The 22,237-nt window shown below is 52.4% G+C and overlaps 8 protein-coding genes across 8 annotated transcripts; 5 read left to right on the top strand and 3 right to left on the bottom strand.

Moving 5' to 3' along the window:
• The first annotated feature begins 392 nt into the window (after positions 1–392).
• CONPUDRAFT_169881 (uncharacterized protein) lies at positions 393–2,477 on the top strand. Its single transcript, XM_007776881.1, has 15 exons — positions 393–650; positions 729–738; positions 799–818; positions 868–900; positions 962–1,061; positions 1,116–1,144; positions 1,199–1,229; positions 1,286–1,318; positions 1,374–1,450; positions 1,502–1,556; positions 1,633–1,734; positions 1,808–1,918; positions 1,965–2,005; positions 2,061–2,086; positions 2,141–2,477. The coding sequence occupies exons 1-15, from the start codon at positions 594–596 to the stop codon at positions 2,421–2,423; spliced, it is 1,008 nt and encodes a 335-aa protein (XP_007775071.1). The 5' UTR covers positions 393–593; the 3' UTR covers positions 2,424–2,477.
• On the bottom strand, positions 2,441–4,517 carry CONPUDRAFT_140350 (uncharacterized protein). Its single transcript, XM_007776880.1, has 2 exons — positions 4,500–4,517; positions 2,441–4,451 (listed from the first exon to the last, which is right to left on the bottom strand). Exon 2 carries the CDS (start codon positions 4,362–4,364, stop codon positions 2,634–2,636), a length of 1,731 nt encoding a protein of 576 aa, XP_007775070.1. The 5' UTR covers positions 4,365–4,451; positions 4,500–4,517; the 3' UTR covers positions 2,441–2,633.
• Positions 4,518–4,668: 151 nt separating this feature from the next.
• Positions 4,669–6,638, top strand: CONPUDRAFT_147557 (uncharacterized protein; the record flags this gene model as incomplete). The annotated part of the gene is made up of 4 exons (XM_007776879.1): positions 4,669–4,680; positions 4,748–4,915; positions 4,970–6,360; positions 6,587–6,638. The coding sequence occupies exons 2-4, from the start codon at positions 4,775–4,777 to the stop codon at positions 6,636–6,638; spliced, it is 1,584 nt and encodes a 527-aa protein (XP_007775069.1). The 5' UTR covers positions 4,669–4,680; positions 4,748–4,774.
• Positions 6,639–9,141: 2,503 nt separating this feature from the next.
• On the bottom strand, positions 9,142–10,926 carry CONPUDRAFT_132619 (uncharacterized protein). Its single transcript, XM_007776878.1, has 4 exons — positions 10,902–10,926; positions 10,268–10,811; positions 9,918–10,196; positions 9,142–9,836 (listed from the first exon to the last, which is right to left on the bottom strand). Exons 2-4 carry the CDS (start codon positions 10,304–10,306, stop codon positions 9,600–9,602), a joined length of 555 nt encoding a protein of 184 aa, XP_007775068.1. The 5' UTR covers positions 10,307–10,811; positions 10,902–10,926; the 3' UTR covers positions 9,142–9,599.
• Positions 10,927–12,203: 1,277 nt separating this feature from the next.
• Positions 12,204–14,297, top strand: CONPUDRAFT_132617 (uncharacterized protein). Its single transcript, XM_007776877.1, has 6 exons — positions 12,204–12,529; positions 12,650–12,690; positions 12,745–12,876; positions 13,180–13,398; positions 13,490–13,755; positions 13,835–14,297. The coding sequence occupies exons 1-6, from the start codon at positions 12,276–12,278 to the stop codon at positions 13,922–13,924; spliced, it is 1,002 nt and encodes a 333-aa protein (XP_007775067.1). The 5' UTR covers positions 12,204–12,275; the 3' UTR covers positions 13,925–14,297.
• CONPUDRAFT_147554 (uncharacterized protein) lies at positions 14,256–16,280 on the bottom strand (the record flags this gene model as incomplete). The annotated part of the gene is made up of 3 exons (XM_007776876.1): positions 14,256–15,742; positions 15,895–16,032; positions 16,249–16,280. 3 exons carry the CDS (start codon positions 16,278–16,280, stop codon positions 14,398–14,400), a joined length of 1,515 nt encoding a protein of 504 aa, XP_007775066.1. The 3' UTR covers positions 14,256–14,397.
• Positions 16,281–16,343: 63 nt separating this feature from the next.
• Positions 16,344–18,923, top strand: CONPUDRAFT_132613 (short-chain dehydrogenase). The gene is made up of 6 exons (XM_007776875.1): positions 16,344–16,659; positions 16,721–16,904; positions 16,970–17,211; positions 17,272–18,028; positions 18,101–18,636; positions 18,687–18,923. The coding sequence occupies exons 1-4, from the start codon at positions 16,452–16,454 to the stop codon at positions 17,667–17,669; spliced, it is 1,032 nt and encodes a 343-aa protein (XP_007775065.1). The 5' UTR covers positions 16,344–16,451; the 3' UTR covers positions 17,670–18,028; positions 18,101–18,636; positions 18,687–18,923.
• Positions 18,924–19,149: 226 nt separating this feature from the next.
• On the top strand, positions 19,150–21,258 carry CONPUDRAFT_66805 (uncharacterized protein; the record flags this gene model as incomplete). The annotated part of the gene is made up of 3 exons (XM_007776612.1): positions 19,150–19,632; positions 19,934–20,632; positions 20,695–21,258. 3 exons carry the CDS (start codon positions 19,150–19,152, stop codon positions 21,256–21,258), a joined length of 1,746 nt encoding a protein of 581 aa, XP_007774802.1.
• Positions 21,259–22,237: the final 979 nt, after the last annotated feature.

The raw sequence follows: 22,237 nt of genomic DNA, 5'->3' as shown, positions 1-22,237 counted from the left end.
GCACTGGACACAGTACATCAGAGTACAGTACATCCTGTGCATCATCCGGAAGCGTCATCCTTGATCATCATACGCAATGTGTCACGGAGGCATATGCCAGTAATATTGTTTAGCCGCTTTGCCGGCGCTATTACTTAGGTCCGACTTCCCGCGGTTTGTGGACCATGACCTGCTGGCCAAGACCTTTCAAGTTACGCTCTGCAGCTTTAGCATGTCAGAACTATCTTACTTGCAAATGGGGCCCTAGTTGATCAGTGAGCTTTGGGTAATTCTCGGAGAAATGGTTCCATCTACCATCCTGCCTTGTCCTGCCTCCAAGCTCACAGCGTCCACACAGCCCCACTGAGATGTCAGGATCACGAGAAGATCGCTGACCGATCGTCGGAGGCTCTACATCTGCCAACCTAGTTCCAGCAAATTGCATCAACGTCAACGACACCTTCAATCACCGCCGGAGCCATGAAAACGTTGGCGACGATCAATTCCCTTTGCTCCTGGAGAGCTCTCTGCACCACTGCCCTCTCCATCTCGTCGTCATCCTTCTTCCTCTTGGACTTCAGGAAAGCCCAGCTGCGCCGTAGGAGTGGACAAGGATGGAAAAGGCGTATGAGGAGCTGGTGTACATGGCGAAGGGGTACAAGATGGTCAACGTAAGTCATCCAGCTCGTTGCGTACCCGGCCAGACCCTTCCTTCCTGCTCGTATTGACTCCAAACTCATCGTTCGTAGTATTTTGAAGGTGCGTTCGCAGCTCGCGCTGGCCCTTGTACAACTGGATGATGACGGTTCACTCTGTTAGTCTCGATTACGGCTCTCTTTGTAAGTGAACGCCACCTAAGCCCCTTTCGAAGCATTAACCTTGGTAAAGCTATACGACTATTTGTTGAATTTGGGCGACGAGGTGCATACTTTCGAAGTCGTCCGGTTGATTTGGTGTTAACCAGCACCATTGTTCTTTACAGCTTCGCTTTATATGGCGACGTCCTGGATGGGGTATGGGCAAGGCGCTCTACGTGCTTGCTCGGTTCATTCCATTTGCTATCATACCTATCACGCTCTCAGGTGCGTCGCTAGCCTAGGAAAACGAGACGTATTCTTGACGAGTTCGGTGATTAGACCAGTTACCGTTTCCTGTTTCTGAGAACGTACGTCGCAGATGTTAACTTGCATGTAGACCGATGTACTTATGGTACTCATAGTCATGCTTGCCTTTGTTCTTCGCAAGCACAGGTTCGTCGGACATGCTTCTTGTTGTGTCTTTCGCAGGCTTACCCTTAGTGCTACAGCTACGCAAGCTTTCGCAATTACCGTCTCGCAGTGTCCGTTTCTCTCCTAGTATCACCAGGGAGCTAGCCTAACGCGCGAGACATGCAGGTCTATTCAGTCTGCGTAACTATGCGATGTGGGACGGAAAACGTCTTCCGAAATACATCTCCATCTCCAGTCTCGTTGTAAGTGTCAACACGTCGTATCCATCCGTCATAACTGAGTAGCTGCTACAGAGCTCGCTCATTATCGTCATCGTTCTATTGGGTATCTACTTACCCTCCGTACACTGTGAGTCCTCCGACATCTATCTTATCCGAGACCATCCTCTATGGTGTATGCTCAACGGACCTCCCGCTGGTCATAGTTGGCCCTTCTCCGATCCCGGCTATCTCGACTTGCTTCAAGACGGCGGGAAACAGTACAGGTATATCAGGAACGTTCATCGTTGTCATCTTGAATGAAGCTAGTGAGTATCAAATCTCGATGTAGAAGCACGCAAATAGCCATCAATCTGCTCTATCTGACCCATGTTCTTGCAGTACTTCTCGCGTCAATTATGATCAGACTACGGCAGCAGATGGAAAAGGCACCTAATCAACTACTCGGAACGTTGATGCGAGACGGAGTACTATACTGCTGCGTCATATTTTGTATGTTCTCGTCTGCTTTTTCTCAGTTTCGCGCTGAAGAACGCAGTTCTATCGTTCATCAATGCGGTTGTAGAGTTCACTGCGCCTGTACGTGCGGGTTATTGCATGCTCACCGCTAGACTTTACTAATATCGAGCTTCAGATCGCATACTTGGAAGTGATAGAGATGTAAGCTGCCGTCTATCCCCGCGCCACGTATTCTGACCTCTATGCGTCGTACAGGTTCCAGTCCATCCTGCAAACGATGCTTGCGACGAACATGCAACTTCACCTATGTCGAGTGCATGAGTTCACCGCAATGAGCAAAGGAGTCGACATCTCAAATGTCACTGTCATGCAGTTCTCTGACAGGGGCGAGTCGAGTGCCGGGATGGTGTCTCAGCCGGACGACGACGACACAGTCGTCATGATTGGTCAGCAGAATAATGCCACCATGCAAACGTTTACGCCATATCGACATCTGCGGGATGAAATCCAGCTGATGGAGTTGGGCAAGAGCGCATAGAGCATATGGTTAGATGGGCGAATGGAACGATGCATTTTCACATATACACATACGATACGACTTCAAGCCATTCCTTAAGTAGTACTACTACTTTGGTTTAATGAAATGTCTCTATCTCGAAGCAAAAACGTTCCCACAAGTTGCGAATCAAACGAAGGGTAAGTACGGTGTTGTCTCTCTACCTTGCGCCTATGTAACAATCAGACAGATTTATCTTAAGTTCAAATGAGGAAGCCAGTCCACCTCCAAGTTCAGAAAGTCTCTAAGGTCATCAACATCGTATACCTCGACATCGCACTCGACACCCAGCACAATGCGCTCGATGCGGCATCCTAGTAGTCGGCGAGCGGCGATACACTTGATAAGCGGAGCGAAGAACCAGATCTGTTCACCAACGTCTTCATATCCTTCATCATCTCGCCAGCCATCCACAACCGAATAGCCCTCGATAGTGACTTGGCGAAGCTTCGGGCACGGGAGTACATTGTGGCTCTCCCCATCCTTAGCGTTGTGTGAACGGGGCGTCAAGTAGGCGAAAATCGACCGGCTGCCTTCGCGAGTCAGGCCACTAAGCTGGAGAGTGCGCATGGCAGGAGCGTGGCCCAGGAGAACATCGCATAGGTCATCTGGCCAGGGGGCCGAAGAAATAGCGATGATGGTCTGAGTGTAGGCGAAGAAAGAGGGGAGGCCTTGGACTAAGGCGGAGATGGCTGAATCAGCATGTTGTTGCCGTGCGTGGTACGTCAACTTGAGTCCGGCGAAAGCTGGAATAGACCTCGTGGTCGAGTGGTGGTAGCGGTTGTTGTGGATGGGGGAGAGGTCAATAGTCAAGCCAATTGATCTCGTTGGCTTGTCCAGAAGTACGGTGAAGGAGGGAGAGTGAAGGGTCATGTCAATGTCGTTCAGCGGGTCAGAGCCAGAATCGGGGTGTTCTTGTTCTCCAGTGAGGGACGTAGCTTCCTGGTGAATATTTTCTCCTGACCGACGGATATCGTCAAAGTCCCGACACAGCGCGACAAGCCTTTGCAACACATGCTTCGTGAGGGCTTCCTCGACATCTGCGCTTTCTAAGTTGGGGCTTGTCAGTTGAAGAGAGATCTCCGCTTTTGAACGATCAAACCGAAGGCGAGGTAGGAGGGACAGGCAGACATTAACATTGGTAATGATCGTCAATGAAGTCAGATCTGGTAGGTAAGCAATGACCTCTTTGTGTTCGTCCCAAGCTGGATCAACTGCTAAAGTCGGCTGAAGTCGAAGCTCTTTCAGTGCCGTCATGGAGTTAAGCGCGCGAAGCATGTCCGGGTAACCCGGTACAAATCGGGTTAAAATTCCACGAAACTCGAAAGAGACGAGATTGGTAGACAGGGCGACGATACTCTGCCAGTCGGGGTCCACGAGCTTCGTGCGTACGCTGAGACTCCTGAGCCGGGGACATTGGTTGGGGGGGAAGGGCAGTGTGGATCTCGCTGTGGATCTTTCTTGCTCGTAGTCAAACATCTGGAACTCGACTCGCAGGGATTCTATCATCATCAACGGGGAGGATTGTAAGTCATCGGCAGAGGAGGCCATCATGGCTCGAAGGTCCGAGGTAAGTGCTTCGTCAATCCACATTTCGCGTAGGCGTCCTAGGTTTCTGACAAGCGTTTCGTACGCCTGTGAACCTGGCCTCACGTGCGAGAAGTCGACATGGACATGCAGGGGCACCTTTTCTCCCGCGCGTTCCAAGACCATCTTGCCCCAACGAGAACAGTACTCCCGTTGACAGTCAATAGAGCACAATGAGAAGGTGGCCCAGAGCGAGGGGCATGATAAAGCGGTCGACCGCCAGTGTCTGCATACGTATGTTGCGTCTATCCATAGTGGAGGTCCACAGCACTTATGGACAAGCCAGGTGTTGTGAATCGGCCTGGGGTCGTAACGGGAGAGTTCGTCAAACACCATGGCAAGGATGTCGCGTGGCAGATACGCGACAATGCATCTTGGGGCTACCGTTGTTGACAACGTTCTAGGGGAGGCAGCGCGAGAGACCTAGTACCATGTTCAAAAGCTTGCCACTCTTAACGATCAGGTGCTTACCCCTTGGCTGTGGTTCAGATCGATAGCCGACATTGCGATGGATTGACCAGGATGCTGGAGAGGTCCCGTGTGAACAACTTCCGACACTCAGCGCGTGTCGGAGGTTGAATGTATCCAACGCTTCAAGTTGCACTTCAAGGTTGTATCCTCCAGGAGTCCATTGTCAGGTACATCATACACAGTGAGTGGCGTTCCAGGCTTAATTGTCCATTGATCAGCTCATTACTATCCGTCCCCGCCATGTTTAGGGGCTCCCAGCGTAAGAGACCCAGTCCATGAGCGCCCCGCTAGCCGCATTTCTGCCGGACGATGTCTTGATCTTGATATTCAAAGCATGCTCTCCGTTCGACCCAGTGACTCTGCCTCACTTAACGCACAGAGAGTGCGGCCCTCCTTTATGGGTTCCAGTCACGCAGGTCTGTCGTTATTGGCGCTTGACAGCTTTATCGACCCCATCACTGTGGGCCCAGATATCTTACGGCCAACTCGACTGCAAGCGCTGCTCTCGCTGGGGAAAGGAGATGTTGAATCGCTCCGGTGACGACACAGCCTTATATGTCTATTCCAGAGTGCGCACAGGTTCTCCGGGCTGGAACACGCTGATCAAGAACATGGGGCGTACGCGCGAGATGGTGCATGAAGAAGGCATGGTATCAGACTTGCAGTCTATCATGGCTACCGTAACATCTGCGCCAATATTAGAGTCACTCTTCCTCAGCTTCTCACGGGACAGTCAAGAGGTGTTGACTTTGCCGTTTGGCCCTCAGCACATCCCTCGACTGAAGAGACTGTCCCTTGGCATACCCTTACAGTTCAACTGGTACAGTGTCTCCCCTTTCACTCAGCTTGCCGTCTTGAAGATCGGCGGCTCCATCGAGGATCCAGACGCGGAATTCCCCAGATTCCTCGCCGCCCTCAGTTGTATGCAGGCGCTCGAGAAACTGAGTCTAAAGATATCTGTACCACATGGGAAACAGAAGTGGACCCAAAACCAAGGTCTTGGCGCCACTCTTCCTAAACTCAACCATCTATCGCTATTGGCCAATTATACTTCCTGCATATCTCTCCTCCCTCGAATTCTTTTCAATCGCAAACGAGCCACCCTGTTACTCACTGTTGAGGACGACTCATCCAGGCCTCAGGGGAATCCCATCTCAACCTTTGCTCAACAGCTTCTTGCCGAGAACGTAGAAGCAGGGCAGAGCCCTCAAGACTCTTGGAAACAGTCCTTAGCCGAATGTACGGCCAGAAATCACTCACGCTTTGCTATAGAAGCATCAGCAGGTTCTGCGAGGGTCACATTCTATTTTCAGCTTTTCCCTCGTCCCGATGCCGAACCGTGCTTCGAGCTCAACTACAACGTGTTTGGGGCTGTCACGAGAGACATCCTTGCTCATTACGCAGATGCCCTCCCAATAGCGTCCGTGCAGACCGTTTGCATCCGCTCGTTTGTTGCATGGTCGAGGCAGCTACCCAACCCGTTTGATCTCGCCACTTCTGCCACGACGCTTCAGCTCACAAAGACAAACGCTGAAGATAGCACAGCGATATTCTCTGGCTTGCATCCCCAAGATGGACGATTGCCATTACCGAATCTTCACAAGGTCGTCATCGAAGGCACAAAGTATTCTGTCCCTAGGATCAGTCGCTTCTTTGACGACGTGATCATGCCAGACGTCGTCGTCGAGTGCCCAAGACTCTCGGAGCTCAAGGACTGTATCCTTGCCCGGCGGCCGCATGGATGTCGGCTCAAGCGCGTCGTCTGCGCAAGGACATGCGACTCCGAGGCAGGCCACGCCGACGACTTAAGGGCTCTCGGGATCGAAGTTGATTTGTTACCCAACTTACATCTAACATCGAGGTCTGTCAACTTCAAGGTGAGGAGTGTGTACAAATCTGTGTCTTGCGGCCTAATGCAAAGCCTCCTTTCTGCCGGTTCACTTAGGAAATGGTGTGAGATCAGTCTCCAGGTGCTGCTGCTTTGACTTGCGTTCGACCTCTTTTCCGTTGTGACATATTTCATCATGGCCTTGTGCATGTGCTCTGATAGTCTTATCCACTTTGTTCCTCCTGACGGATTTATCCAGGCCTCGCCCTGTGTTTGTATCTCAATGTGTACCACTCCAGTATCTTGCATAGAAACGGAGTCTTTCTTGCTCATAGAATAAAATATTGTCTTCCGTTTCAGGATTTGGTAGGTCAGAGTCAGGTGTACGTGTGACCTAGCAACAAGGCAAGTACTCTGAGCCGGGTCGAATAGGCATGTCTCGGCGAACACGATGAGAAGGGAAGAATATCTATTCCAAGATGTACAGAAACGGAATAAAATCGCTCTGCTTCTCATTATGTTGGCGGAGAACTGATAAGGGTCGGCTTAGCGCACCGACACACCTCGCTGTAACTTTGAGACAGTACCACTCCCACATCAGCTCGCACCTGAGCGCTACCCTTGAAGGTCGCATCTCCGTCATCCAGTGCATTCAGCTGTAGGCAGTGAGTCCTGCTTTATATATGTTCCTCTCTCCACGCCACAGTTACTCATCCTCATCAACGTTGAAGATAATACCTTCTAGTCCTCCTACGATCCATGGACGCCTCTCTAGCCTCACTTTTACCGAGTGACGTTCTAGTCTTGATATTCAACAAATCGTGCTTTTCCTTCGATCCGGAAAATGTGGCTAGCTCCATGCACCAGAGATGCGGACCTCCACCATGGATCCCTATCACACAGGTCTGCCGCCATTGGCGTTATACAGCTTTATCAACCCCGTCGCTATGGGCTCAGATATCGTACGAGCAGCTCACTTGCAATTCATGTCGCCGCTGGGGAAAGGAGGCCCTGAGTCGCTCCAGCAACAGAACACCCTTGCGTGTCCACTCCACAGGGCGTACTGTGGGATCTCCTGGCTGGGATGCCTTGATTAAGAACATGGGACGTACGCGAGAGCTGGCGCATGAAGACGGCCTGGTATCAGACTTGGAATCTGTCATTGCTAATGCGAATTCTGCGCCAACATTGGAATCGCTCTTCATCAGCTTCTCACGAGATAACCCATGGGAGGTGACCTTACCATTCGAGCCACAGTATTTCCCACGGCTCAAGAGGCTCTCTCTAAACTTGTCCTTGCTCTCGTTTGACTGGAAAAGTATCGCTCCCTTCACGGGAGTTACTGTACTGAAGATGGACTGCATCATGAACAAACCAAACGCGGAGTTCCCTAGATTTCTTGCTGCTCTAAATTGCATGCGCGCGATCGAGAAGTTGAGTTTGAGCCTCCTTGAACGACCCAGCGAACAGTTTTGAACTCAGGACCAAGGTCTTTTTGTCACCCTACCTAAACTCAACGACTTCTCGCTATGGTCCAGTTACGATTCCTGTATATCCCTTCTTCCTCGAATGCATTTCGATCGCAGGCGTGCGAGTCTTTCCCTCAACGTTCAGGGCCACTTTGACAGGCAACGTAGCCAAATTACAGCTTTGGCTCAGCTACTTCTCCCGGCAGACTATCGCACTTGGGACGCCGGTAACGTGGCTGCGGTACGAAACCCCCAAGAAGCTCTAAAGGAATACACACCTGAACTATCTACGCAAAGCCGCTATGCGTCAAGCTTCGGTATGGAGGTTTCGTTAGGTTCTCAATCAGTTACGTTTTCTTTTCAGCTTTCCCTTCACGCCGAAGTCAAGTCATGCTTCCTGCTCAGCTGCACGTTTCAATCGGATGCATCCAGAGAGGTCCTTGCCTCCTACGCGGAGGCGCTTCCCATCCCATCTGTGCAAACTGTACGCATCCATGCGTTTTACGCCTGGAAGAGCCACCTACCCAATCCATTCGAATACCTTCCTTCCGCCACAACACTCGAGCTAGCCAAGACCGAGACTGAAGATAGCACAGCGATATTCGCCTGTTTGTACCCCCGCGATGGACTACTACCGTTGCCGGGTCTTCGCAAGGTCGTGATCGAGGGCACGTATTTTTCGATACCTAGAATCAGCCCCTCCCTCAGCGGCGGAATCACGCGAGAGACCGTTGTCCGGTGCCCGAGTATCGCGGCGTTGAGGGATTGCATCATCGCTCGGCGGGAGCTCGGGTGCCGCATCGAGCATATCGTCTGCGCGCGCACCTGCGACTCCGAGGCCATCCACGTCGATGCTCTGAAGGCCCTCGGACTCGAGGTCGACTGGTTGCCCAACTTGCATCTCACACGGTATCCCGTGAATAGGAAGGTAAGCGACGTTTTGACGTTTTTGTCTCATGGCCTGGCGCTAAACCTGTCAGGAAAACACATATTCACCGTACATCTGACATTCTTACCGTTTCTCGCTTGGTTCTGGTTCTGATTGATACGCATCTTGAACGCTTGCCGTGAGTTGGGCCTGCAAGGAACCGATGGTGGCCCCGGGGAGTCGATAGTGCAGGGATTTGCTTCCCCAATCGTCGCTTATTCCTCACATCGGTTTGCACTTTTTACTTTCTATTTACTCCCATTTCAACGACACGAGTGCCTGATTCTATTAGTCCACTGTCCATCAGCCTCTGTCTACCTTTAGCTTGTGTATGACGTCTTCACCATATCAAAACCTCTCGCAATGAAGATGAATAGGATCTCAGGTAGTCTTGCCAAGTTGCTAATAACAAATCGGCGAGACAGTTCATGGTATTTGTGAAACGCTAACATATCCAAGCGCGAATGTATTGCGTAGTATGTAGTAACAAGTATTAGTACCAACGAGCACCGTCCCCGACCAGTACAAAGACGTACCAGAGAACGGCGATAACTTATAAAAAGTGCGAAACTGTAATCTACTGTACTATACGTGTCAAACAGGCATCCAAGATCCACTCAGAGTCCAAGTCTATCTGCCTCGTCCTCAAGCCCAAGTTCAAGGACTGAATAAAGTACGTTCCGTGTCGTCGTTCGTGCGTTCGTGATTGAGCCTGGAAGTGTGTTTTGTTCTTCGTTTGGAGGCTTCATTGCCTCCGCCGTATCGTGGTTCATCGAGGGGGCGTCGTCTGGTCATCACCTAGGTGCGACATATCCCACCCACATTCCATCCCACTCTCCTCATCCCATCCTTACAGCCTCTTATCCCCCTCCAGCTCAGACCCGACTATCGCGGTACCGCGTCGCGCGCGGGTCCCAGCGCCCGTGCATCTGCTCGTTCCACGCGCGGTTCGCGAGCGCGAAGAGCAGCGTGGTGAGGAGCAGCGCGAGAACGACGATCCAGCCGAGCCACGCGAACGCGAGGAGCGCGGTGAGGATGCGGCACGTGGAGTAGTGCCAGCACGAGGAGAGGTTGCCCCAGCGCGTGAGCAGCGTCGGGACGTTCGATGTGACCTATCGCAACGACATTCCATCAGCACTTGCTTATGGAGCAAAGGGAAAAGGGAGGAGGGGGGAGGGGGTGGGGAGACGTACGGTGGCGATGGCGGCGCCGACGAGCCACAGGATGAAGAGCACGCCGAGGCCGAGGAACTCGTGCAGGAACGTGCCGATGATGCGGCGCTCGTGGCGGCCGTGGATCGTGTGCCCGACGAACGCGGACCAGAGGATGGTGAGGAGGGAGGTGGCGAGGAGCAAGGCGACGATGGGGTCGTAGAAGCGCACGCCGTCGTTGAGCGGGTCGAAGGGCGAGAGGTGCTCGGTGTAGTGGATGCGCACGGCGCAGAGGGACATGAGGACGATGGAGAAGATGAACTGTGCATGACGTAGAGGGGCGAAGGGGTGGTTAGTTGGGGTTTGGCTGGGAGAAGAGGCGGGAGACGTACGAGGACGATGTACAGGAAGCTGCGGAAGATGTGAATCATCTTGACTGAGGCTTTCGGTCTTGGTCGTGTTAGAAAGTTGTTTAGAAGTCGTTAAGGACTCGTAGAAACAGGAATTCTTGGCGAACAAGTTAAAGTCGTTCGAGGTTGCTAGTGCGTCAAGGTGAGTGAGCAAAGCGAGGTGAGGACACCACACCCCCTCAACCCGCTTCCTTAAGAATGCGGACCGTGAGCAGCTGGGAAGCCGTTGTGTTTATTCATGAGTGGGCTGACGAACAGCCTACGCCCTCAAGGTGTCTGGATGAACACGAGGCATCAGCATGGAGCACCCTCGTTGTGTGAGCACATATGAATCCATTAGACGTAAACACGGGACGCGTGTGCTCCTGGTTGTATGAACGCGGGCAGGTAGGGGCAGTGACGTTGTTCTCGAGCTCAGATATCGCCGCCGCTAGACAAGGACCGTTGTATTTGGGGCTCCTTGGGTTTTGGTGTAGCTATTCCACGCGAGGAAATCGGTTACGGTGGGGTTGTCGCCGCGATGGTTCTTTTGTCCACGGGCGATAGGCCGGCGGCGTGCATCAATGTATTCAGTTGGATAAGAAAGGACAAGAATAAGCACGGAGCATATGCATACATTGGAACTAGAACCACGATGGAAAAGTCTAGGAGGGTTAGGAATGGACGATGAAGGCGAGATGAACGTCGGAACGATGATTCCAGAGTCCGAAGGGCAACACGTGTAGGGCGTTTGTCTGCGGCGGTGTCAGGGCGAGACGGTGATCTTTTCATCGCTCGCTATTCTTAGATAGGCGCGTGAGGGCAATTGGCTGGCTAAGAATGGGCTGACCAAGGATATTTTGATAGGTGTTTGGAAGATCAACGTGAAACCGGTGTGGTCATCGATGCGCTGGGACTGGAAGAGGCTGAAGTTTGTGAAGGCCACGCATGTCCTGTCGAGGTGAACGGAGACAAGGGTCCGGGAGTACCCGCGACATGACAAATGGCGGCTCGTCCGCGCCATTCAGTCAGGAACAGACTTCATGTTCGAGTTGAACAAGTGAGACATCGCATCGAGGGCGCATGGCACGCTCCGCGGCAGGCATTCAAGGCATGGGGATCGCTGGCCGCGGTGTGTGGTAGCCGGGATGCCTGGAGGTCGCCGTGCCAGACATGCGTGCCGGCATTCGGCGATGTTTAGTGTATATAAAGAACACAGGATTTCGGGTGCAAGACGTGCCATGCCTTTCTCTACCTCCCATTCCGCGCCATCGCGCCATGCGTTCTGTCTTCTCTAGCACCGCGCCCGACACCGCCTGAGGGGCACGAGGAGGAGGCGTGCTGCATCTGTCGGCATGTCGGCTTCTGCCTCGGTCTCTGTCGTTCGGAAACAAGTCGGGAGTCGGAGATGCTCTAGGCTGGGTTTCCACGGAAGGAGTCTCGGATTCTGATTCGATGGGGGGCGGCGGGATGGTCGGGGCGGGGCCTCCGAAGATGACGGGAGGGGTGGTAAAGGCTTGTCAGGGGCAGTGGGGGTGCTGCTGCGGAGTCGATGATCGAGTTCTAGACCCAGGGGTAAGCAGGAGTTATCCTTTCGCACTCCACCAAAGAGAGGCGCTCCCCTCTTGCTTTCTTTGCAATTGCAACGGGGTGCGGATCGCACTGCACTGCACGGCCAACATCCAACAGACGGCCAACGAGAACGCTCACTCTCAGTCTCATCTTGTACTTGTAAGGTCACCTCCCCCCGACTCTGATCCGCCCTACCACGCATATACTCACCCAACCTTACTTTGCCTTGCTTCTGCCTCATTTTAGTCTTGACCGATCCCGCCCCAATCCTTCCCGCGCCTGCCCAGCTTCTCCCTCACAGGCCTCGTCGTCATCCAAGTAGCGCCACCGCTTCACCACCCCCTCCATCTCTCCCCCTCCCCTTCCAAATCAGCCCACCGTGGCCGTCCGACTGCTCTCCCCGCCCCTCCCCATCACTGCCGCAGACAGACGGCCAGCCATGTCCCACGTCTGGCAGCGCCACCCGCGCTACGCCCTCCTCGTCGCCTTCGTCCTCCTAGGCACCTTCCTCTTCCTCAACCCCTTCTCTGACAGCAGCGACCTCTCCTCAAACCCGAGCGCGTTCGCCGCGTACATCCGGGACACTTCCCTCCCAGCAAAGCTCGCCCGTGCAGAGCAGGTGTACACCAAGACCCTCAAGTCCAGGCAGGAGCTGATTCACAGGCATGGCCCGACCGCCCACGATATCCTTATGTATGTCTTTTCGCTGTCGTCATTTTCGGCTATCGTTCTTCCTATCCCGCACTTCCGCTGCCCCTTCCTTGCTTCTGGCCTCTGTGAACGTGTTATATTTATATCTCATGCGTGGATTAGGTTCCCTCCAGACCGCGATCCGTGGCCTGCCTACACCGTCTGTGAGTCCCCTGATCCATGGCCTAAGGCCATCTAAACGCTGATTATCAACAAAGGGAGTTTCTTCCCGCCAACATTCGACTGTCCGCATGAGACGGAGCGCGTAGGCTCACTAGGCGATGGTGGAAAGTGGACTTGCGGACTTTCACGGCTAGAGCACAAGCCAGAATGTGTGGTATACTCGTTCGGTGCGCTTTGGATTGCTTTTCTCTCACCCTTTCGTTGTTCTGACGCTGTTTTTGCTCATCTTTTCGGTCATTGGCTATTGCCCTGCTCTATCCAAAACGAACGCTTTCTGCCGATGTTTTGACCCGACGAATATCCCCGTGTCACCCGAATGGCGCTATGGCATACGAAACAAATGAATTGAAACATTTGGTCTCATCCAATTCATCCTTTGCACCGCATCGCTGGCCCCTCCCATTCACCGACCCTCTAAATGCCAATTCCACCTCCCCTGCCACGCTCAAACCCATTATTTCCTGAACTAGGCACGAACTACGACGTCTCGTTCGAGTCGGAGCTACTCGACCGCACGCGGCGGTGCCAGATCTACGGATTCGACATCCGCGAGGCCGCCGCCTTTGGAGGGGCGCTGCGTTCCTCGCCTCGCGCGCACTTTATGCATGCGGGGTTGTCGAGTGTGGATAAGCATGGGCCGGAGGATGTGCATAAGTTGTATACGCTGGAGAGTTTGATGCGGCGGAATGGTAAGTTTTTCGCGTTCTATTCGGTGTTTGCGTGTTTCCATATTGGAATGTCTCTGAGAGTGGTGGCTAACGTTGGCGCACCCCTCCTTAGGCCACGCATACATCGATATTTTGAAAGTCGATCTTGAGGGCGCCGAATTTGATGTGCTCACGCGCCTCCTTGCACCGTACCTCTCCTCGGGCGCGCCTTTGCCCTTTGGCCAGCTACTCCTCGAAATTCACACGTGGGAGAAGACGTTTGCGGAGGTTTTGAGCTTTTGGGAGACGCTTGAGGGGGTCGGTCTGAGGCCCTTCGCGACTGAGGTCAATCTGGTGTATCAGAACTATAACCGGGGGAAGGATACCGATTTGGCTGAGGTGCGTTTTCTCCAGTCTAGTCTTGGCAATCACTCGTTTTGTTCTGCCTGTGATACTAAATGGTTTGCCTTTTTCGTAGTACTCGTTCCTCAACATCAAGGGCGACAGCATCTTCGTCGCCGACCCGCCGGTTGCTGATGCGGACGCGGAGACGCGCGCGCGCCGGTGACCTGCCGGATTTTCGGCCTCTGTGCCGGCCCCAGCCGGGCGGGCCGCGTTCGCGTCACGTGGAATGTAGCAATGTATATAAACGGACCGCATTATGCTGTATCACACTTGACTTGGGGTGGAAGGAAGGGGGAGAAGGGCGTGAACGCGGCGCGATGCGGCTGGCTGGGGAATGTGGCGGGAAATGCTGTGAGGGAGAGGGCGAGGAAAGAGGAAGATGGTCGGCGGATATACCTGTTCAAGAATTTAATATATCTTGCATTGCACCGTACATACTAACCCTGTCGTGCACATGTAGTGTCTAGCATGGATATCGATGAGACGTAGATATGCGCTGTATCCGATGTCTCTTTCCTCTGAAATTTTGCTTGAGCCGTCAAATTCCCGTGTGCAATGCAGGATTGTTCACTAAGCCCTGGTTTCTGCCCGTTTTCGCTCCCATCCGTCTCCAGATGCACCACGAAACCAGCACTCTCATACGCTTTCAACGGTGATATGCATCTCCAAGGCCGATAATGCGATCCTGATGTCTTCCGCCATATTACACTCCCCACATAACAGAAGCGTTTGCAGTCGAGATCGCCTTGCTTGACGCTCGGATATACATGCTACGAGCGACTTGTGTGCCTTGTCATGGCAAAATGGTCCGTGTTGCACGATAAGTTCCTTGAGCTCAGGAACGGGAACCTCCAGCTCGTCAGGTGATAATACTGTCGAGAGGGCATCTGAGTTCATGTCGGAGACGGTGAGCGAGTGTACCGCGGGCATGTCAGCGAGAGCGTCTCGAAGATCATTCTCGTGGTTTTGGTAGCCCGAAACCGTCACCTGACGAACGTTGGTGAGGAGAGTAGCCCTCGCCATCTCTCGAAGGATGACGACAGGAGGCATGCTAGAGATGTACCAAAAGTATAAGCCTTGACTGGCTGGCGTCGAATAAGACTCATCACGCCTCCAGGTCGAGAGCTCGACTGCGACCTGATCTGTGCGTGAAACGGAAAGGGTTGAGTAGTCGTGCATGAGCCGTTGAGATTGGCCGTGTAAGAGATCACGGAGCTGGCCAAATGCGAAAGCCGGCGTCATAACCCCTTGAAAGCACTCGAGACCGAGATATGCAAGCCGATCCAGCGATTGAAGGTCTGATAGAACGTTGAAACACTCTGCGACGCTGCCCTGCAGGCGAAGATATCTCAGCCTAGGCAGGTCTACTTGTTGCGAGTACCCGAAAGATGTGTGCGGAGGAACGATGTCGTGTAGCTTTGGAAGGGCGCCGCGCAGGATAAGTCCCTGCAGAGCTGGCATTAATGCGAGAGTCTTCACGAGCTGAAGAGTATGTGGGCGATTGATGATGTCACAGAGTGAAAGATGAGTGAGACGAGAGAAACAGTGGTGTCGGGTGTTCCAATCAAACGCGACACTCTCAAGGTGCAGGCTAGTTAGCTGCGGCAATGAAACAGTGGGTATTGTGGATGGGAAATTGAACTGTGTTTGATCCCCGGATGTTACTTGTATGTTGAGCGACGAGGTAATGCTCTCGGCGGGAGAGTACTGGGCAAGGACATGGATGATGCGAGAGGCGGGTCCGACAAGCACAACCTCACGCGTTTGTCGTACGATAGACCAATCGACATCATCATTGCTGTCATTTTCCCGGGCGTCTTCTGCAGCTATCGCCGCGACAAAGAAGACGCGTCGATGTTGAAGGGGGGTGCACGAGTCCACGGCCAAACGCCAGTGTTGGCAGACGTTCCTGAGGTTCAGATGTAAGGAAGATAATGATTTGCTAACAGGGTAGGTCGGATAGTCTGGGTTATAGTCGATCCTGTTGAGCGATGCCTCGAAGATGAGATTCAAGATGTCAAAAGGTAGCTCCGATGCTAAGGAGAGATTAACTTGTTTTGATAACATTATGTTCTGCGAAAACATTGGGAGATAGGTGTACGGTAGTTGTTTGTGATATTTCAACATGCTTACCAGTCAACTTTGGCTAGCGTGATGTCGGTTTTGCAACCTGTTCGGGACCCATTGCCAAACAGCTGTAGTTGGCATGGGCCGTACGGCGTAGACAGCCTGTCGCATTCGATCTCCGCAAATATCGGAGGACGAACTTCACTGCCAGGGGCTCGAGCGCTCAACACGTTCAACTTCAACTTCAACAGTTACGCCATACGGATGACGAAGTCGACGAGGCTGACACACGTCGAGTTGACGGAGCATCATGCATCATGTATAACATGACGCGTCGACGCGGCTTCGCATCCTCACCTAGTCCAGCTCATGATTCTACCTCGGCATCGCACCGTCTCTATCTCTACCGATGAGTCTCACCATCGGTCACCCTCAATGGTCCTTACACCCATTACGCTATTCTGGTATGTCAACCGCCCCTCGTCTTTGTAAACCTCCAACGTCTGTGCCCATATAAGCAGCTCAGGAGTCGATGAGGAAGCCCCTTATTCTTCATCTCTCAGCCCTCCTCTCCCTTGCCACATCCTTCTTACGCGTAAACCCGTATCAGACGTTTGACCATAATGAAGCTCTCGATGCCGACTTTCTACCGCGACCAGTGGGAATGGCTCCCCCCGGTCGTCCGTGCTGATCTATCTAACCAGACTGTCGTCGTCATCGGCGCCAACACCGGTATCGGTCTCGAGGCTTCGATACATTTTGCCACCATGAAGCCCAAACGCCTGATCATCGCGTGCAGAAGCGAGGGTAAAGGGAAAGAAGCTGTTCAAGGTGTGTACCCCTCTTCTACCCCCTGTCGCTGGCGGAGAGCTGATGAGACAACCTGGAGCAGAGATTACCAAAAGGACGGGTTACGGGAGTACCGAATTGTGGCTCATCGACCTGTCGTCGTTTGCATCCGTGAAGGCGTTCGCGGACCGGTTTGAGCGCGAGGGAGGCCCGCTTGATATCCTAGTCATGAACGCGGCTGTCTTGCCAGTGAAGTACGAAAAGTCCGAGGACGGGTGGGAGAACGCGTATGTCTTTGTCTTGTCATTCCCTTTGTTTTCTTCTTTCAACGTTTCCTTCGCGTCGTGTTCAGTCTGCAAGTAAACAACCTGTCGACGTCACTCCTCTCCCTCCTTCTCCTCCCTCGCATGGCGGAAGCAGGCAAGAAGAGCGGCAAAGCATCGCGCCTCGCCATCGTCTCGAGTGATGTACACTATTGGGCCACCATTCCTTCTGCTGTTCAGGAAGCTGCAGAACCGCTCAAGCTACTAGGCAGCGAAGAGTACTGTACCGCGACACCACAGAGTATACGGCCTCGGTATTTCGAGACCAAACGTACGCCTCCTTCCTTTGTCTTTGGAGTTATCCTAGCTTAGATACTAACTTCCCTCCTAGTCCTAAACGTCCTCTTCACCCGCGCCCTCTCCGACCACCTCCGTCCGCTCCCCACTGTGCCCGTGACGCCTGTAGCAATCAATCCCGCCTACTGCTGGTCACAGCTCCGTCGCGACCTCAAGCTCGACTGGGGTACATGGGCGTTCGAATGGGCGCTCGCACGGCCGTCGGAGCACGGTGCGCGCCAGCTCGTCTTTGGCGCGCTAGGAAATCGCGACAAGGAGGGCATGATGCGGGGTGCGTTCGTGAGCAAGGGCACAACGCAGGAGGTTGCCGATTGGGTGCTCAGCGACGAGGGTGTGAGGATGCAGGAGCGGATATGGGAGGAGACGATCGAGATCCTGAAGGAGGTGGATGGAAGGGTGGATGGGATTGTGAAGGAGTATACGATGGCTTAGGCGATGCCTCAATCGCTACCTTCCATTTCCTTTATTCAGTGTCGGTTCTTGTGCCCGGATTGTTTATGCATCAATGCTCACCATGTTCTTTGTTTCGATCGCAGATTGACAAGCTCGAGGTCAGAGCAATGTAACATTGAAGTCAAATATTACCTATTTTTGAAAGGGACCACTTTCGTGCGCTAACTGCGAACGCGCGAACACTCACCTATGCAGTGGTATAAACTGTCATTCTTTGCATCGAGACACGCTGTATAGCGCTCTGGTGTGCCTCACCTAGTCAACATCGCCGCGTATTCCTCATTATATGGGAAAGGTTTGTCCACCGAACTTCATTTGTGTTCCAGTGCATCTCCCAGGTATACCTTTCTTACAGACGCCTCTTTCTAGTTCTCACTGCTGACTCGTGTGTTATCTACTGACAATTATAGCCAGACTTTATCTCGTCTTAAAGCTACGCGAAAGTGACAGGCAAAGCGAGTTCTCATCAGAAACTCGTCATCACCTAGTCTTGCATATACAGCCAAAACCTGCTATGGACACAGCCGTTTCATGCCCCTGGATCTATCATGCCAACGGGTGGATGTCCGCACCAGAAGTAGGAAAGACCCGACATCAGAAAGCTGGTGATGAATGCCTTTCCTTTGCTACTGAGGCGGCTAGCTTCACGTTGACATTTCCGAGATGGTCCGCGTTGGTGGACCCTTGTCCCTATATTCGGTTACGCTGCGGTCATGGCTGTGAGGTGCAATCAAAAGTTCTTGTGGAGTCGTTCTTTGCGCACTCGCTCCGAGTCCCGTCAGAACATTCTGAGCGCTTTTAGGTGTCTATCCTGCCAAAACAGTTCCCTGTTCCCGATCATTGATCTTTAGGTGGGCAAACTCCTATTGACCCTACGGTATTCTGGGGGAAAGAGACACCAGGCTCAGTCAAATCTTTACAGGGATTCACGTAAGGTATCCAAAAGGTGGCGTATGCATCATATCATGCTTCGTTATGCCACTCAGCCTCCTATAGACACCGTACACTGCCCTGAGCTTATCTTGACAATAGGCAGACATTCAAATATTCAGGCGTTGCTATGTACCAGAGGTGATCGTACACGTATCCGGACGCCGACTACACCCGGAAGCTTCATCAAGTCGCTCTGGGTTCAACTTGATACCCCAATCCGTGTCACTGATTATCTATAAAGACGGTGCCCTATCGACTTCATTGAGTAGACAAGATCGTTTGGAAACTCGTTCATTACCGCCAGTACACCACCGACTGCTATATGCCACCTATTTCTGCGGTACGCGACATCAGTGCATCAACATGAATAAGCTTATAGGTAGGCGCTTCGCTCTGTAACCAACTTTGACTGATTTGAGCGCCGCCAACAGTCATCACTCTTGTTTTTCTCTCGTACTTGCACTATGCCCTCGCTGCTGCAAACTTCACGCAATGTCTCTATAAGATCCAAAGCTCTGGAAATGAGATGCTGCTCGGAGGTTTACGCGACTCCAACGGCGGCAACGTGTCGCTCGCGGACGTCAACAGCCCAGATGTCACAGCGATGGATTACAACACTTGTGTCACGGTCTGCGGCACTGAGAATGAAGCCTTTGTATGGTCCGACTTCGTCCAGAGAGTTCTGGAATGGCTTCTACCTTACCTTTCCCTATGCTCTCAACTTCCTTTCGGCGCCAAATATAACACAGATAACCTAATGTCCATCGTCCTCGCGGCGGGGTCACCTGCACTCGCTGGCTACACCCTTTTCATGACCATGCTCAACACAAGGTGGATTAATAAGTCGTTCGAGGCAGTGAAGAGTTTTCCAAACACGGCCGAGGCAGCTCGAGTGCTCTCCAGTCTACAGCAAGTCCCTGTTCATGTCAGCGACGCGGAATGCATGCTCTCATCTCTGGTTGTCCTGCCTGAGAACGACGATTGGTGGTTCGAGTTTGCGGAGTCGGTTGTCGGAGATTTCCAAAAGGGGATTTGATTGCTCCCTTGAGTGCTATACATTTTATCGCATTGGAATGCCAAGGAAATGCCGTAATATTGTTGTGAGGCTAAAATAACCGATTCAAATGGCAACATTTTGCTGCACACACCAATAAGAGACCCCAAACCGCCAGTTCAGAGCTTAAAATAATGCCGTTCGATTGCCATTCGATTGCCGTTGGCAACCCATTCTCACGAAAACTCATTTTCATATATTATAATGGTGTACATGGGCATTAGAATGCGCTAGAATCTGGTTTTTTGCCCCTGAGATTTTTCTGACATTGAACTACATGAAGACCTGGTCTATCTCCGCAGCCGTCTCGATTACCTGGGTGATCCTCGCATGGATTTTCACTGCAACGCTTTTCACCCTGACGTCGCGGAGTTCCTTCGTGAACCAGAGCGTGGGAACCATGTTCCTATGGCTGATACCCGTGGTGGTCGGGTGGCAGCAACTATCGCCCAAATGTGACTACGACCGCCTCAGCCGTGCATTCGATCGTTCTGATGCAAAGGCATACGTCGCTACCCATGAAGGCGGCAAGAAGGCTGGATTGTTCACAGAAGAACGTGCTATATCAATCGCGCCTGTGGTCAGTGAGGATGCTGTTTCCCCAGACGTGTTTGCCACTCCCCCCATTTTCAACTATTCACGCACCTTCGCGTGGTCACGCTCAGCAGAAGAGGTCCTCAGAGCATTCCAATACGCTTCGTCTAATGCGGCGGTGCACAAACCGGTGAATCCCGAGCGCACGTGGGAGGTCCTCGACGACGACGATATACATCCTGACAATCGACGCGGCCCTCCTATCGAAGTTGAGCGCTACTGCGGTCGCTTAGATTCAAGGCAAAGTCCATGGGCGTCCGGCGTCTTAACACGAGTTGCCCTCGCGTCCATTGCTGGGTTGGTACTTCAGTGGGGAACGACGGGCCCGGCTATTATCATGCTGCTGTATACTCCTACTGTCGTAAGTGAAGCAAGGTACAAATGTCAGCCATGTATTTGAGCTAACTAGAAGGATTTCCCCAGGGACTTGCATGTCGATCTCTCTCACTTTTGACGTATGGTCTTCTTTCTACCATGATATGGATGATGATGCTGGCGTCCAGCGTGGCAGCGCATTATGCTATTTCGCACCATCAAGACGATTATGACCCACTTTTCAACCACGTTCATCACATCTGGAAACGAGCAGCTGATGTTTTTCGTTTGATCGGGCAGGTGCTCGCAGTCTTGAACTCAATTATCTTTTTCAGCATCCCTGTTCTTGAATTTGCAAATCTGTTCGACAACTGTTATTATGACTCCTCTGTTTTGGGTCTCGGACGTGCTGGGGCATACAATGTCGTTACTCTCTTGAACTCCGATGAAGAGGTGACTAAAAGAGTTTATGCATTATGCATGGCTGCTGCGGCATTGTGTGCTGTTGCTTTCGTAGCAGTGTTCAATATCAACACAGACTGGGACTTTCAGCCTAGCAATCGTTCTGGGCGTACACTAGTAGACCTCGTTTGTTCACGGACTAGTCCCTCGAGTTTTGCATACATAGTTACCTCCGAACAATCACTCAATCTTTTCCTTGTCTTTGCTTAGAATAGTACAAGACACGCCTCCGGCAACCTTATGATGTAGGGTAACAAACACTCATACCATTTTGGTAGAACGGAACCAAACTTTGGAGGGCGTCTGACCTAAGTAAAATCCCCGATCATTGCCTCAACGACGATGAACAGGTGTCGCAAAGTCAGTCCACATGTTCTCGGAGCTTCGGCACACGCGACTTTGCTGTGTTAACAAAATTGCATGCTTACACCTGGCGGATAGTCGGCGGAGATCTACCAATATGGTTATAACATAACAATCGCGAACACATTCAGAATCTCTGTCTAGCAAGCGCTTGGATTGCCCGAGTCAGGCGACGCAACCCCACGGCGTAGTACTAATATTTGTGCGAGTCCGATGGACCAAAGAGGTTTCAGTGGTTTCGTTCGGTGATTTCCAGTGACGCTCATTCCCAGTCAGGAGCCGCTAGTACAGCCACAATTAGATCACACGTGCGAACTTTGCCACGTGGAGCGGCCGAGGGTGACCAAGCAGTGAAACACAGCGTAACTCTGGCAGATAGGTCATACGGAGGGGTTGGCGAGCCGGAGGCGAGCCGAGAAGCTCCCGAGGGGTTCAGCCTCCGGGAGGCCCAAAAATGGCAAGGGGCCGGCGATTTGGGAGCTGTCACGTGACACGGTCTGGCTCGCTTGGCGGAGAGACTTATGTCGCAAAGTTCATTTTCCGGCTGCAGCCGGTCGCAATCGACCACAATTACTGTTCAGTCAGAATGATTTAATAGTATTTTATATGATTAGAAGCACATTGCAACTGACACGGGCGATTGCAATCCACTTTGAGGAGCGTTGCAACCGCTTGCAGCTTAGACGTAATAAAATCTCAACCATAGTCGCTAAAAATACTCTAAAATCCGCGAGACCTCCGCTGCGTTCCCGCTTCAATTAAATTGCAGGCTGGTTGCAAGGCACCAAAATCGGAAATGGCTGCAATCGAACTATTAAATTTGCGA

The sequence above is a fragment of the Coniophora puteana genome, assembly GCF_000271625.1.
Source record: "Coniophora puteana RWD-64-598 SS2 unplaced genomic scaffold CONPUscaffold_18, whole genome shotgun sequence".
NCBI lineage: Eukaryota > Fungi > Basidiomycota > Agaricomycetes > Boletales > Coniophoraceae > Coniophora > Coniophora puteana.
The sequence above is the reverse complement of the archived record's forward strand: the minus strand, read 5'-3'. Positions and strand labels throughout refer to the sequence as shown.